A 13,594-nucleotide genomic window follows, 5' to 3' on the forward strand; every position below is an offset into this window, starting at 1 on the left:
TCAGCTTCTTCAATATTACTAGTCGGGGCATAGACTTGGACTACTACGATATTGAATGGTTTGCCTTGGAAATGAACAGAGATCATTCTGTCATTTTTGAGATTGCATTCAAGTGCTGCATTTCAGACTCTTGTTGACTATGATGGCTACTCCATTTCTTCTAAGGGATTCTTGTCCACAGTAGTAGATATAATGGTCATCTGAGTTAAATTCACCCATTCCAGCCCATTTTAGTTCACTGATTCTTAGAATGTCAATGTTCACTCTGCCATCTCCTGTTTGACCACTTCCAATTTGCCTTGATTCATGGACCTAACATTCCAGGTTCCTATGCAATATTGCGCTTTACAGCATTGGACTTTACTTCCATCACCAGTCACATCCACAACTGCGTGTTGTTTTTGCTTTGGCTCTGTCTCTTCATTCTTTCTGAAGTTATTTCTCTACTGATCTCCAGTAGCATATTGGCACCTACCAACCTGGGGAGTTCCTCTTTCAGTGTCATACTTTTTGCCTTTTCACACTGTTCATGGGGTTCTCAAGGCGAGAATACTGAAGTGGTTTGCCATTCCCTTCTCCAGTATAGCACGTTTTGTCAGAACTCTCTACCATGACCCATCCATCTTGGGTGGCCCTACACAGCATGGCTTATAGTTTCATTGAGTTAGACAAGGCTATGGTCCATGTGATCAGATTGGTTAGTTTTTTGTGATTGTGGTTTTCATTTTGTCTGCCCTCTGATGGAGAAGGATAAGAGGCATATGGAAGCTTCCTGATGGGAAGCTTCTTGACTGCTCAGCTTTCGTCAAAGATGAATTCATGCTCCTCATTCCCAGAAATGCACCCTGATAGAGCCCTGCAGTCTCATAGCTGGCAGCTTTGACAGTGGCCAAAGGCTCTCCTGTCTTCTTTTCTCAGTTAATCCTCACGACAGCCTCAGGAAGGTTTACTCTTCTTCCCTTTTTATAAATGAGGTCACTGAGACTCAGGGAAGGTAAGTGCCTCGCACAGTCTCACAGGAGGGAACTGACAGAGCAGAGACTTGGTCCAGGTCTGCCTGATGCCAGAGCCACGTCCTGTGCCACTGTGCTCTACCCTTGGTGGTACTTCCCTTGCTTCCCTTGGTAGAACATCTGCCAGTCACTGAGAGGGTCTGGGTAAACCCACCCAGCAACTTACAAGAGTTGTTAAGAGATAGAAAGTACACAAAACTAGGGGCCTGGCTTTGACGGTTAAGCGGACCTAGGGCTAAGAAGTCACAGGCTTCCTGAAGAGATGAAAACAAAGTATAAGTTTGTGGTGATGTTACTTTAGGAGGAAAATTTCCATTGGTGATAGTTTTAAATTGATTTGATGGTGATACAATATAAATTCAGTTATTTTTCTCTGTCTGACTTCTGTATGCTTACACTTAGTGAATACTGTTTTGCATCCTGGCACCTGCTGTTGTTGTAGAAGTCAGTTTGTTTTGATTGATGTTCAGCACTGGTCACGCAAGCCTGACTCCACTATGAAAATGATCTCCTCTTATGGGAAGTCTGACTGTTCGTCATGCCAGCATGGTTTTATTGAGAAGACTATATTCTTCAGTTGAATGTGGTAACTCTTACATGCCCATGATCACTACTGAGATACCCCTCAAGATATGCAGGTCAGCCCCAGATCTATTAGAGGATGCAGTCTCTCAGGTTGGATTTTTAATGCCTAACATTTCCTGGGTAGCTCAGTGGTAAAGAATCTGCCTGCTAATTGCAGAATGCCTGGATTCGATCCCTGGGTCAGGAAGATCCCCTGGAGTAGGAAATGGCAACTCACTCCAGTGTCCTTGCCTGGGAAATTCCATGGACAGAGAAGCCTGGCAGGCTACAGTCCATGGGGTTGCAAAAGAGTCAGAAATAACTTATGAGTAAACAACATTTCACTTAAGCCGTCAATAAATTTTGCTGAGTGCCTACTCTCTCTTAGGCTGTGTGTTAGGTACTAGTCACTCCCCTCAGAGAGCTCACTTTTTATTGGGGAAGATGGACAATCACAACCAATGGGATCAGTGCTTCAAGAACCATCGGCTGAGGTTCTTAGTTGTCTATACCATAAACCATACAGGATTAAGCAGAAGAGGACAATCAGGTTCAGTGCTACACGGCATTAAAAGTCAGTGCCAATGCAGCCAGCCAAAATGCCCATCCACATCAGGGGAATTTTCTAGTGAAAATATCACCATCTTGCCATCTGTTGCTTGGCACCTACATGAGGTGCTAGCTGTTAAAAACTCCTTCACAGATGTGCCTCAAACACCCAGACACCCGCATCACAGATGCTTTCCGGGTGATATAATCTACCTGCATGCAGCCATCAATGCCCATAATTTCCTTCCACCTCCACATCTCATTGGGAACACCTTCATATAGGACCCAGGTTACAGGTGAGACCTATGTGGAGTGTGGGAAATGTTACTTTAGTTTTCCAGTCTCTATAACACAGGAAAGCTATCTAGAAGGGATTGGGCAATTGGATGTTTATTTTCAGGGAAGATATATGGAGCAGTGAGCTGGGTCAGCACACACAGGCTTTGCCCAGGTGCAGATGAGCCAGTAGACACAGATACAAGAGTGAAGGTTGCTCCCTGAAGCTCCCCTACCTTCTCATACAGCTGCACTTGAAGCCTAATGGTCAAAGCAAGGAGTAAGAAACCTGCCAGGGCAGGGGAACCCTGGCTGCCCACTGGTCCTTCTTTATTCTGTTGGGCTAGAACTCATCTGTTAGGAACATACTTACTATCATGGAGGGACTTCCTTCAGTGGTAAATCCAAACTCCTATTCTGATTTGCAGAAGTCCTAAACAATGAGATACTAAACTGTTCTGTATTAAAATGTCAGTATTGGGACATCTGGTGGTCCAGTGGTTAAGACTCCACAGTTCCAATGTAGGGGGCACCGGTTCCATCCCTGGTCGGGGATCTAGATCCCACATGCTGAGTGGCACTGCCAAAAAAAATTTTTTTAATGTGCTGACTGAGAGGCAAAATTTAGAGAGAAAAAGAAGTTTTTCCTTCTCATCAGTCACCAGACAAATGGTGGAAAATCTTGATTCCAGGTAGGGATGCTGGTCGGGACAGATCCTTGGTTATAGATCAGGAGCTAAGTAGAGACCACCACTTCTCTCCTGAGGAGGAGTGTGAATTTGAAGCCAGACAAGAATCTAGTGGTTGATTAAAAATATTTTCCCCACCGCTGCATCATTCTTTCTTTTTATTCCAGGATTCTAGTAAAATTTTCTAGAACATTCTTAGCATGCATTAAATTATGAGAAATGACTTATCTACACTTGATGAGGATTGAACTGAAGAAAGGAACAATCATCATGGATTCAAGACATATTATGAATCTCAAGTAGACTAAATATAAAGAAAACCAGACCTAAGCACACTGCAGTAAAACTGCAGAAAAACAAAAACAAAGATAAAATCTAAAGAGAAAGAGAAAGAGATGCATTACTTTCAAAGACACAATCAGACTGATAGCTGATTTGTCAGCTGTAACATTGTCAGAAATAACGAAAGTCAGAAAGGGAAAAGAATGTTATCTTCAAAGTGCTAAAAGAAAATACTACCTAACCTAGAATTCAATATCTTCAAAAACATCCTTCAAGGGAATTCCCTGGCTATCTAGTGGTTAGAACTCCACATGTTCACTGCTGAGGGTATGGATTCAATCCCTGGTCAGGGAACTACTATCCCACAAACTGCACAGCAAGGCCAAGAAAGAAAGGAAGAAATAAAAAAATCCTCCAAGAATAAGGGGGAAAAATAAAAGGAAAAATGAAGACATTGTTAAACTAATAAAAACCAGGAGAATTCATCTCAGCAGACCTACTCTAAAGGAAATAGAATGTTTTCACATAGAAAGGAATGGTCTCAGTTGTGAGCTAGAAGCTATATATCAACTATAGGGGTAGATGAAGATATTCACACAATGGAATACTCAATATACACCCATACACAAGACTAGTCATGGGATTCCTTTTTCTTTTTAAATTTAATTTTATTTTGTCTGCACGGGGTCTTCCTTGCCATGGGCAGGCTTTCTCTAGTTGCTGTGTGCAGGCTTCTCACTGCGGTGGCTTCTCTCGCTGTGGAGGACAGGCTCGAGGGCTTGCCGGCTCAGGCACTGTGGCTCTTGGGCCCTAGAGCCTGGCCTCGGTAGCTGCAGCCCATGGGCTCAGTTGCCCCGCCGCATGTTGAATCTTCCTGGACCAGGGATTAACCCTGTCTCCTCGTCATTGGCAGGCAGATTCTTAACCACTGAACCACCAGGGAAGTCCAGGATCAGTGTTTCTAATTGCCAAGACATTCATATCCAAATGTCTGTCAAGGGACCTTCCTGGTGGTCCAGTGGTTAATACTCAGAGCTTCCAATACAGGGGGCCTGGGTTTGATCCTTGGGCAGGAAACTAATATTCCACATACCATGTGGTACTGCCAATAATAATAACAATGTCTGTCAACATTCCTACATGGTGTGAGGTGAGGTGAAGTCGCTCAGTCGTGTCTGACTTTTTATGACCCCATGGACTGTAACCTACTAGGCTTCTCCGTCCATGGGGTTCTCCAGGCAAGAATACTGGAGTGGGTTGCCATTTCCTTCTCCAGGGGATCTTCCCGACCCAGGGATCGAACCCGGGTCTCTCGCATTGGAGGCAGACGCTTTATCCTCTGAGCCACCAGGGTACTACAGTGCAATGAAAGTTATAAAACAGACCTACACTCTCATCAAAGATGGACTAATAAAGACTAGATTTAGCTTCCTGCCTGAAACAGCAACAAAACTGGACAAAATGTATGAAAGAAAGATTTTCAAGGCATTGCTTATCAGGTAATGATTGGGATCCTAAGGGGCAGAAGACACATATAAACACTACCACTGCCCACACCGCCTGGAGAGGCCACCATGAAGGCAGGATGAACCCTGGAAGTCCCCTTAAGTTAAGGAGATAGAGCTGTGAGTCTGAAGAGGCTGGTTGGCAAGAGTTTACAGGGTACAGTACCAGAGATGAAAGAGATGCAGAAAGATAATTCTAGAGAATTTCAGAGGGCCTCCCTCGTTGTTCAGCTGAGTTTTGATTAATACATGCATTGGAGTCTTGACTGCTGCTATCTACCATTCAACACATCTGTTTTGAGCTCCTGTGTGTACTCAGTCCCTCAGTCATGCTCTTTGTGAGCCCGTGGACTGTAGACCACCAGGCTCGTCTGTCCATGGAATTTCCCAGGCAAGGATACCTTGCTGCTGCTGCTAAGTCGCTTCAGTCGTGTCCGACTCTGTGCGACTCCATAGACGGCAGCCCACCAGGCTCCGCCATCCCTGGGCTTCTCCAGGCAAGAACACTGGAGTGTATTGTCATTTCCTTCTCCAATGCATTAAAGTGAAAAGTGAAAGTGAAATCGCTCAGTCGTGTCCGACTCTTAGTGACCCCATGGACTGCAGCCCAGCAGGCTCCTCCATCCATGGGATTTTCCAGGCAAGAGTACTGGAGTGGGTTGCCATACCTTAGTGAGTTGCTATTTCCTAATTCAGGGGTCTTCCCAATCCAGGGAGGGAACCTACATCTCTTGAGTCTTCTGCACTGACAGGCAGATTCTTTACCACTGTGCCACCTGGGATGCCTACACTGAGGAGGGATGTGGGAAACCAAAGCTGAGGCAGATCCGTTCCTGCCCTTACCAGGCTTCCTATCTAACTGAGGAGAGAAACCACATGCACCCAGCAGGCACACACCACCCGGGAAGTCTCAGCTGAGAGCCAGAGGAATGGTTCAGGCAGCAGATGTGAAGAGAAAAGAAGGTCAGCGATTCTAACCCACACCATCCCCTCCACCACCCTGTCCCCAGCACAGGGCCGATGCGGGGGCAGTGATTTGGGAGACAAAGACCAGCTCTCCAGCTCTGGTCTGAAATGTGCGTTCTAGGTGGGACCTGAAGAAGCAGACTGCCGTCCCTGGGAAAGGCGGTGGGGAGCTCTGGGCCAGGAAGCGGGAGCTGGTGCCCGTCCCTGTGCTACCCCTGGACCTCTGTGTGGGCTTAGAGGTCCCTGCCATTTCCTGGTCCCAGCTTCCTCATCTGACCCTGGGGAGCTAAGCTGGTTTTACTCTGAGGGAGGCTCCCATCAGCTGAGCTTCTGGCCTCAGTTTCTCTTGCCCACAAAGGGGACAATAATCCTGTCCATCCTTGGGAGAGCCCCCCCAGTCAAGAGATTGTTCTTTTCCTCCAGCTACTTTCAAGAGAAGATGAAGAAGCCCCAGATGTTTGTGCAGAAGCGAGGGGACAGGCAATGGTTGACTGTCCAAGGCAACAGGCCTGAGGCAAGTGCTTTCTGCCAACCCAGCACCTCTCTCCAACTCCCACCCCACTGCACCCCAGACTATTTTTTGTTAGTTCCCAGGATTCCATGCTTCCCGCTTCCTCCTCAGTCCTATGGTTTCTCCAAGGATGGTTTAGGAATGGAGGGTGGCAGCCATCTTGTCAGGGAGTAGCAACACCTTCTTTCTCGGGTCTACCCCGCCAATCTTCACACTTGAGGGTGTACTTCCCATCTGGTAGGGACCCATCCTAGGACGCCCTCAGAGAACAATCTGGCTGTGCAGATTTCACTCACACAACATACCCTCCTGTACCCCGAAGGCCTCCAGCGAACTCATCACCCCAGTGAGCGCGTGGACAGGAGTGAGGTTTAGCCCCCGTCACACACCTGCCACGTGCCCTTCTCAGACCTCCGGGGAGGTGAGGCCAGCGGGGGCTCGGCGCCACCTGGTGGCCATAAGCAGCGCTACACGCCACCAGCCTCTTCACGCCCTTTCTGGCGCCCCACCCGCCCCCGCAACACACAGGCACACAGCGCTGATCCCAAACCCTTCTCAGGGGCCCCAATCCACTTGCTCACCACTCCTTCCCGCCACAGTCCTGAGCAGGCAGACGGAGACCCTGCGCTCCTGAATCTCCTTCCTCTATCCCAGAGAAAGAGCCGTCAGGCTCACATCCCAAACTTGGCTGATTACTTAACCTCCTGGACTTCACCTTTCTAGTCTGCAGAATGAGACAATAGTGTCTACGCCCAGAATCGTGGTTTCCTGTAAAATAAAACCATTAAGTTGGGAGGGCAGGGCAGTTACCAGAAGCCCTGGGGGGGCCTAGGCTTGTATTCTCCTACCGGTTGAGGGCTGCCCGCAGGCTCTGCAGAAGTAGGGTCCTCCTCCCGCCCCTCCTCCGGCCCCCACCCCTGGCAGCCCCCAAACAGCTGCCCCGCCCATCTTCCCCAGGGACTCACCTCCTGCCAGAGGCTCCACCCAGCACCTGGTGGCCCGGGAGGGTGGCGCCTGAGCAGTTGCCCGGGGCTGTTCAAGAGCAGGTTCCTTTTCCAGGGCACTTGCCAATCTGGCCTCCACCCCCATCCAAACGAGCACAAGTTCTGTGAATCCAAAGCGTCTTGAACTCCTCCTCCTTTGCCCAGCCTAGGCCACTGAGCATCCACTTTAGGATGCTGCTGCTGCTGCTGCTAAATCGCTTCAGTCGCTTCTGACTCGTGCGACCCCATAGATCGCAGCCCATCAGGATGATCCCCTCCCAACCGCTCTCCTGCAGTCCTTGCTTCGCCTTCTTGCAGGACCTTCTAAAATGCACACCTGAGCCCCCATTCCCTTGTGCCCACAAAGTCCAGCTGAACTCTGCAGCCTGGCATTCATGGCCCTCCCTGATCTGGCCTTAGCTCTCTCCATTCCCGTGTGTCAGCCACTCTCCTCTGAGCAGCAGCGTTTGTAGGAGCAGTTCCTTCTCCCAGGAGTGCCTTGCCCCCTTCGCCGGCAGGAAAACCCCTGCTCATCTTCCAAACCTCACTGTGGTTTTCTCAGGTCCTTGCCTGGGGCCATAGGTATCATGGCCTGTGTCTCCCCTACCAGGCTGTTAGACCCTCCAGACCAGGGCAGAGGATGAATTTAGCTCTGGGCCTCAGCATAGGGTCCTGCAGCGCAGGAGAAGATATCTGTGAGTTGTTTAATTTGGAGGCAAGGTGGGATGTGTCGCAGCATGGGCCTTGAACAGAATTAAATGTCCACGAGGGAGGGCAGGCGCAGGGGGAAGGGGAGGAAGGCTCAGGGGTGGGTACCTAGGTTGTGCTTCCACTTTGCCCAAAGGCCTGTGGAAGAGGACACACACACACACACACACACACACACACACACCCAGGGTCGAGGGTCATAGGCACCTGTGTTAGCCCACACCAACGCTGGTGTCAGCTGGACACAATTAGAGTAATCCTCTTCTGTCAGCCTGGAGCCAGGAAATGACTCACCCCCACCTGGGGGCCCACTGACTGGCCTGGGATCTGTGCTGTGAGAGGACAGACTGGGGGGCCCAAAGCAGGGGCTGAGCAGGGGAGGGGCCTGGACCCCACAGCCCCACAGACAAGCTAGAAGCCCTGGGACCGTTCAGCCCAGAGAAACAGATTCCAAACCAGAATTAACTGCCAGGCATGAGACATAGACAAACTCTATGGTCCCGGACACCCTGAGGTGTCAACCAGCAAGGCCGAAACCCTGAGGCCATTGTGGGCAGACACAGGACCATTGCCTCCCAACCCTCCCCCACCAGGAAAGCAGAGCCTAGTGCCCAGCCCCTTAACATGCCAACCTTTACTGATCTGGGAGAAATGGAGAGAAGACGGGAGGGTTACAGGCAAGGTGGGCGTGGGGTCTGGAGACTGCCAATCAGAGCTTGCTCCTGGTCACCAGTCTGGAGTCTGCCCCCCTGTCTGTGAAGAAGCAAACACTCTCACAGCCAGGAAAGCAGGCACTCAACCCCAAAGACACAACCCAGGGCTGTATTTGATACCCAGTCAGACTCGGGGCTACCCCTTTGGCTGGATTTACAGGGACACAGACAGGTACCCCTGCGGCTAGCGGAGCGTTCAGAGGCTCAGGCCTTGGCTGTGAGGGCATGCGTGACTAAGGTAGGCCAGCAGAAAGAGGGTCTAGAAGGAGCGCCAGGTCACCTGCTCCAGGCAGCCTTCTTGATTGCTTCAGTCTCTCATTTCTCCATTTCCAGCCCACGAACGACTGCCTCATGCTCAGGCCTCTGTATCTGCCATCTCCACCTCAGTACCCAGTATCTGGCACAGGACTGGTCTGGGGGTACCCCGACAGGTCCAGGACTCCCACAGAAGAGGGGCTAGGCAGCAGGGATGGGAGTTCCAGTAGCCTGGGAGTTCTTAAAGGCATTTGCCTTCCCCGATGCTGTTTCCCCACCACCAACAACCTCATGCACAAAGTCTGCAGACAGCCCCGTGGCGGAGGGTTGGTAGAAAGAAATAGATTTATTCTCATGTACAAAGCGGTCAGCCCACGGAACCATATACAACAGTTGCACAGAGTCCTAGAAAAAACGCATCTCTCTAAAGGCAACTCAGAATAGGTAAGGCAGGTGGCCCCCCTCCCCCCACCCCACGACACATACAGAACAAAACAGAGAAAGGAGAAGCCAGTGGCCAGGATGACCCCAGAGCCCCAGCCCTAGGGGGTCTCCCAAGCCCCGGGGCACGGGTGGATATGGCCTTGAAGAGGAGAGAGGCCTTGCCAGGCTGAGGCCAGGTCCCCCTCTGGCTGTAGGAACGGGGAAGGGGCTCCGGCTCAGGAGGTATACTCAGGGGGTCACTGAGGGACTCAGTGTCAGCTCTGTGCCTAAGGGGGCCAAGGACCCTCAGTGGCCTCTCCTGGGACTCCACAGAACTATGGGGACTTGGATCTAAAAGGGGTCTTAGAGGATGGATTGTCTCACCATACTGTTTCGCAGAGAGGGGAAGGGACTTGCCCAGGGTCACACAGCCAGGAAGAACCATGGCTGACCCATGCTGGGCCTGCTTCCCAGCCCAGGGATCCTTCCTTCTCGCTGTTCTTATCCTGCTCTCTTCCTGAGCCCCCTCTCCCCAGAGCACTGTGCTGGCCCCGTGGCAGCTTCCTTCTGGGACCCCTATATCCCCAGGTCCCGGTCCCCACCATAAGTACAAGGGCAGTCCTCAGGGCCACAGGTGATCTCATGGGTATTTCTAGTCCTCCAGCCAGGCTGATAACTGTCTCTAAGACCCACCCTTTGCCCACTCAGATGTCTCACGTTCTTGCCTGAGGATCCTGGGAGCCAGTGAGGGTGCCCCCAGAGGAAAGGGCACAGATCTGGTAGGACAGGAATGGGGCCCAGAAGAAACTATCCGGCTGCCTCAGCGAAGGTGTGGCCTGAAGGGTGGGGACTTGCCAAGGTGCGGTCAGAGGTGCAGAGCAGGGCACACTGCTCATTGGTTACCCCTGTGCTCTCAGAGGACAAATGACAAAGTCTCAGTGAGGCTGGAAGTCTTCCATTACACAGATGAGAAAGCTGAGGCCCGGGAAGGTCAGACCTCACCTGGGGTCATGTGGGAAGTCCTGGCCTAGAATCCAGGACCCTTGGCTCTGGTCCCAGGGTGTACGCCAGGCCCATGGAGGGTTGTGGGAGGAAGCCTGGGCAGGGAGGGGTCCCAGGAGGGACTCACTCAGCATCAAGGCTGCAACAGCCATTGATGGGAGCCCTAGCGCCATCCAGGTCAGGCACCTCATACTCCTCATCCAGGAAGTCCAACGAGTTGTTGCTCGGGAGGCCTCGGATGGTGAACTTGTGTGACACCTTGGTCCAGTGCTCACGATTAGAGGCCACGCGTTCGTACAACTCGGCCGCCTTGGGGAATAGGTCTTGCAGCAGCCTGGGGGTGGATAGGGGCAGGTTTAGAGGTCAGAAGGCAGACTGTGCGCCGCAAGAAAGATTAGGGCTGGACCACAGGTAGAACTTCCACAAGAGCATGACGCATAAGATTGGAAGCTCAAGGAGAGCTTGACCATCTCTTTCCATAAGGGACCAAGGATGAAGCAAACGGCCCATTTAGGGGCAAAGCTAGAGACAGCTGTGCTCAGAGGCAAGCCGTGGATGCGGTGGAGCAGGGCCGGCCAGCGCAGCGCTGTGTCTGCTATGGCGCCACAGCCAGCCCCGTCGTGTTCCCATGCCATCCCTGGGCGGTGCCCCAGCGGCCCGTGAGCTCACTCACCTGTAGACGGGCACTGCGATGTGCCCCATGAGCTCACTCACCTGTAGACGGGCATTGCGATGTGCCCCGTGAGCTCACTCACCTGTAGACAGGCATTGCGATGTGCCCCGTGAGCTCACTCACCTGTAGACGGGCATTGCGATGTGCCCCGTGAGCTCACTCACCTGTAGACGGGCATTGCGATGTGCCCCGTGAGCTCACTCACCTGTAGACGGGCATTGCGATGTGCCCCATGAAGCTGATCTGCAGCTCGGGGATGTAGGCCTTCTCACGGTCCATCATCTCCATCGGCCTGTTGCCCATGGCCTTCTCCTGCAGGCGTCAGGTTGTCAGGCCTGTCTGGCCCTCTCCATGCTCCAGAAACATCTGGATCAGGCTAACCCAGCCCCTCCTGGGCCCAGGCTGTGAACCCTCCCCCAACCTGGGCACCCTGAGGTCACACCCCACATACCAAGTCTCCCTGGGAGAAGAACTCTTTGTAGATCAGCTCCTGAAAGGTCAACACTCTCATTACCTCCTGTGAGTGCGATCCACCCGCCCACGCTCCTCCATAGCCCATTCCCAAGGGGGGAAACTGTGGCACTGGGACCTTAGGACCTGTCCTCACCATCCCTGGCCTGGAAGGAGGACGGTGGCTGGGTTCTGGCCTGCCTTCCACCAGCCACTCACTGATTTGCTGGGTGACCCCTCAGTGAGTCCATGCCCCTCTCTGAATCTCTCCGCTGTCACCTGAGGTGGCCTAGGTTTCTGTCTCCCCCACAGGCTGAGCTCAGCACTTGGAGGGCATGCAGGCTTCAGGAGCCGCACAGAGCCAGGCAGTGTGTACAGCCTGCGCCTTCCCAAGAAGGAGTGGCACTTACTGCAATCTTCCTCGTGGTCTTCCAGCCCTTGGTCTGGTCGGAGAGGTCACAGGAGGTCATAAGGAGGCATAGAAGGAGGCTGTGGTGCTGCTTGTTGGTTCGATCATAGCCCACTGTCGGGGAGAGAACAGGGTCAAGGAGAGGGCCCATCCCAGAGTGGTGCAGGGAATTCAGCACCCTGGATGGGATCCAGGGATGCAGAGCTGGCTCTGCCTGGTGGGCTGATATTGGAAGGGATGGGTCTGAACCCTGGGGATGCCCTCCAGGCGAGTCCCCCTCTTGGTGGTCCCGCCCTGATCTCGAGACCCAGGCTAGAGGCAGGCACCTTCGGCCATCTTTTGGAGGTCCTTGAAGATGCGGAGGTGGTGGGCCAGGTCTGTGGCCAAGATGATGTCCCGCATCAGATCCAGCATGCGCTGATAATCCTGGGTGGGGGTGGGGGTACAAGGTCAAGGCCCAGACACCCCACCCCCTACTCCCCTAAACCTCAGGAACCTCCACCCCTCGGGTCTGCCTCTCCCATCTCAGGCCAGCTCCCAGCTCCCACTCCCTGCCCCCCACCCCCAGCCCCATCACCTTCCGGGAGAAGTGGTCAAAGATGTTGCAGCCGTGGGTGTTGAGGATGGCAATGGCCTGCGCGAAGTGGTGCCTCTGCGGGGAGAGGCGCGGGAGGGGCCCAGGTGGGGTGGGGGTGCTCCTCCTCACTGACTCCAAGGGAGGAAGCAAGCGCAGCCCAGCCCTGGCCCCCAAACTGAGCAGAGCAGGCAGAACTGGGGAGTCGGGGCTGGGGGGCCAGTTCCCTTTCTGGGCTCTGTTTTGCCCCTCCATGTGACCCTGGGCAAGTCCCTGGCCATGTCTGAGCCTCAGATTCCTCAGCTGTCAGTCAGATGGACACGACAAGGTGAGCTCTGAGGGCCTCTCAAGCTGGAATGATTCTGAAATGATCCCTTGGAGTCTCTGACACTAATTCATGCAAGAAACATTTGTGTGCTGACAGGGAAGGGGAGTGATGAGGTGAGGGCAAGACCCCTGTCTTCTGACGCTGAAGGGCTGTCACTCAGAGATGGAGCCGACTCAGCCCAGGGCGTGGAGGGCAGGAGCCAGGCTGCCACCAGGCCTCCCAGGAGGAAGCAAGCCCCTCGTCTCTGGGGGCGTGCAAGCAGGAGCAGTTCCAGAGGGGTGTTGTTGGGGGCAGGGTGGGGCAAGGCGACCTTGAAAGTTTGGTTCCCACTCATGCCAAGCCCTGTGCCAGATGCAGGGAACTCAGAGATGTCTCCGATTTTGTTTCTGCCTCCAGGAGCTCCCATTGGGGGTGGGCAGACACAAATCAAACAGTCTCAGGCAAAGCTGAGCGTGACGGGACAAGGAGCCCATGCCAGGCTGGGAGCGGAGGGGGTTTCACAGGGTGTCCTTGTGACATGCAAAGAGAAACAGGCTAACTACAAGGCCTCCCTGGGCAAACCTGGGCTCGGGCAGAACCTGCAGCCTGACTGGCACCCCCAGCCGCACGGGTGCCCTTCCAAGCTCATCGGGAACAAGAGTCAGACGTGCCCTGGGGGCGCTGCAGCTCTCCCAGTCTGGGTGGAAAGCAGGGCTTGGCCTGGGGAGGAGCCGAGCCACAG

At 53.0% G+C, this 13,594-nt stretch overlaps 1 protein-coding gene across 2 annotated transcripts in view; it reads right to left on the bottom strand.

Annotated features, from left to right (window-relative positions):
- Positions 1-9,493: 9,493 nt before the first annotated feature.
- The window catches only part of PDE2A (phosphodiesterase 2A), a 94,832-nt gene continuing 90,731 nt past the window's right edge, over positions 9,494-13,594 (bottom strand). For both annotated transcript variants that reach the window (XM_068989401.1, XM_068989402.1), the window contains exons 26-31: positions 12,549-12,623; positions 12,298-12,397; positions 11,973-12,085; positions 11,564-11,602; positions 11,318-11,424; positions 9,494-10,773 (exon numbers count right to left, since the gene is read on the bottom strand). In XM_068989401.1, the coding sequence (XP_068845502.1) occupies positions 10,563-10,773; positions 11,318-11,424; positions 11,564-11,602; positions 11,973-12,085; positions 12,298-12,397; positions 12,549-12,623 (645 nt within the window). In that variant the 3' untranslated portion in view covers positions 9,494-10,562. The remainder of the gene's footprint in view (positions 10,774-11,317; positions 11,425-11,563; positions 11,603-11,972; positions 12,086-12,297; positions 12,398-12,548; positions 12,624-13,594) is intronic.

This window comes from Capricornis sumatraensis, chromosome 16 (assembly GCF_032405125.1).
Source record: "Capricornis sumatraensis isolate serow.1 chromosome 16, serow.2, whole genome shotgun sequence".
Taxonomy (NCBI): domain Eukaryota; kingdom Metazoa; phylum Chordata; class Mammalia; order Artiodactyla; family Bovidae; genus Capricornis; species Capricornis sumatraensis.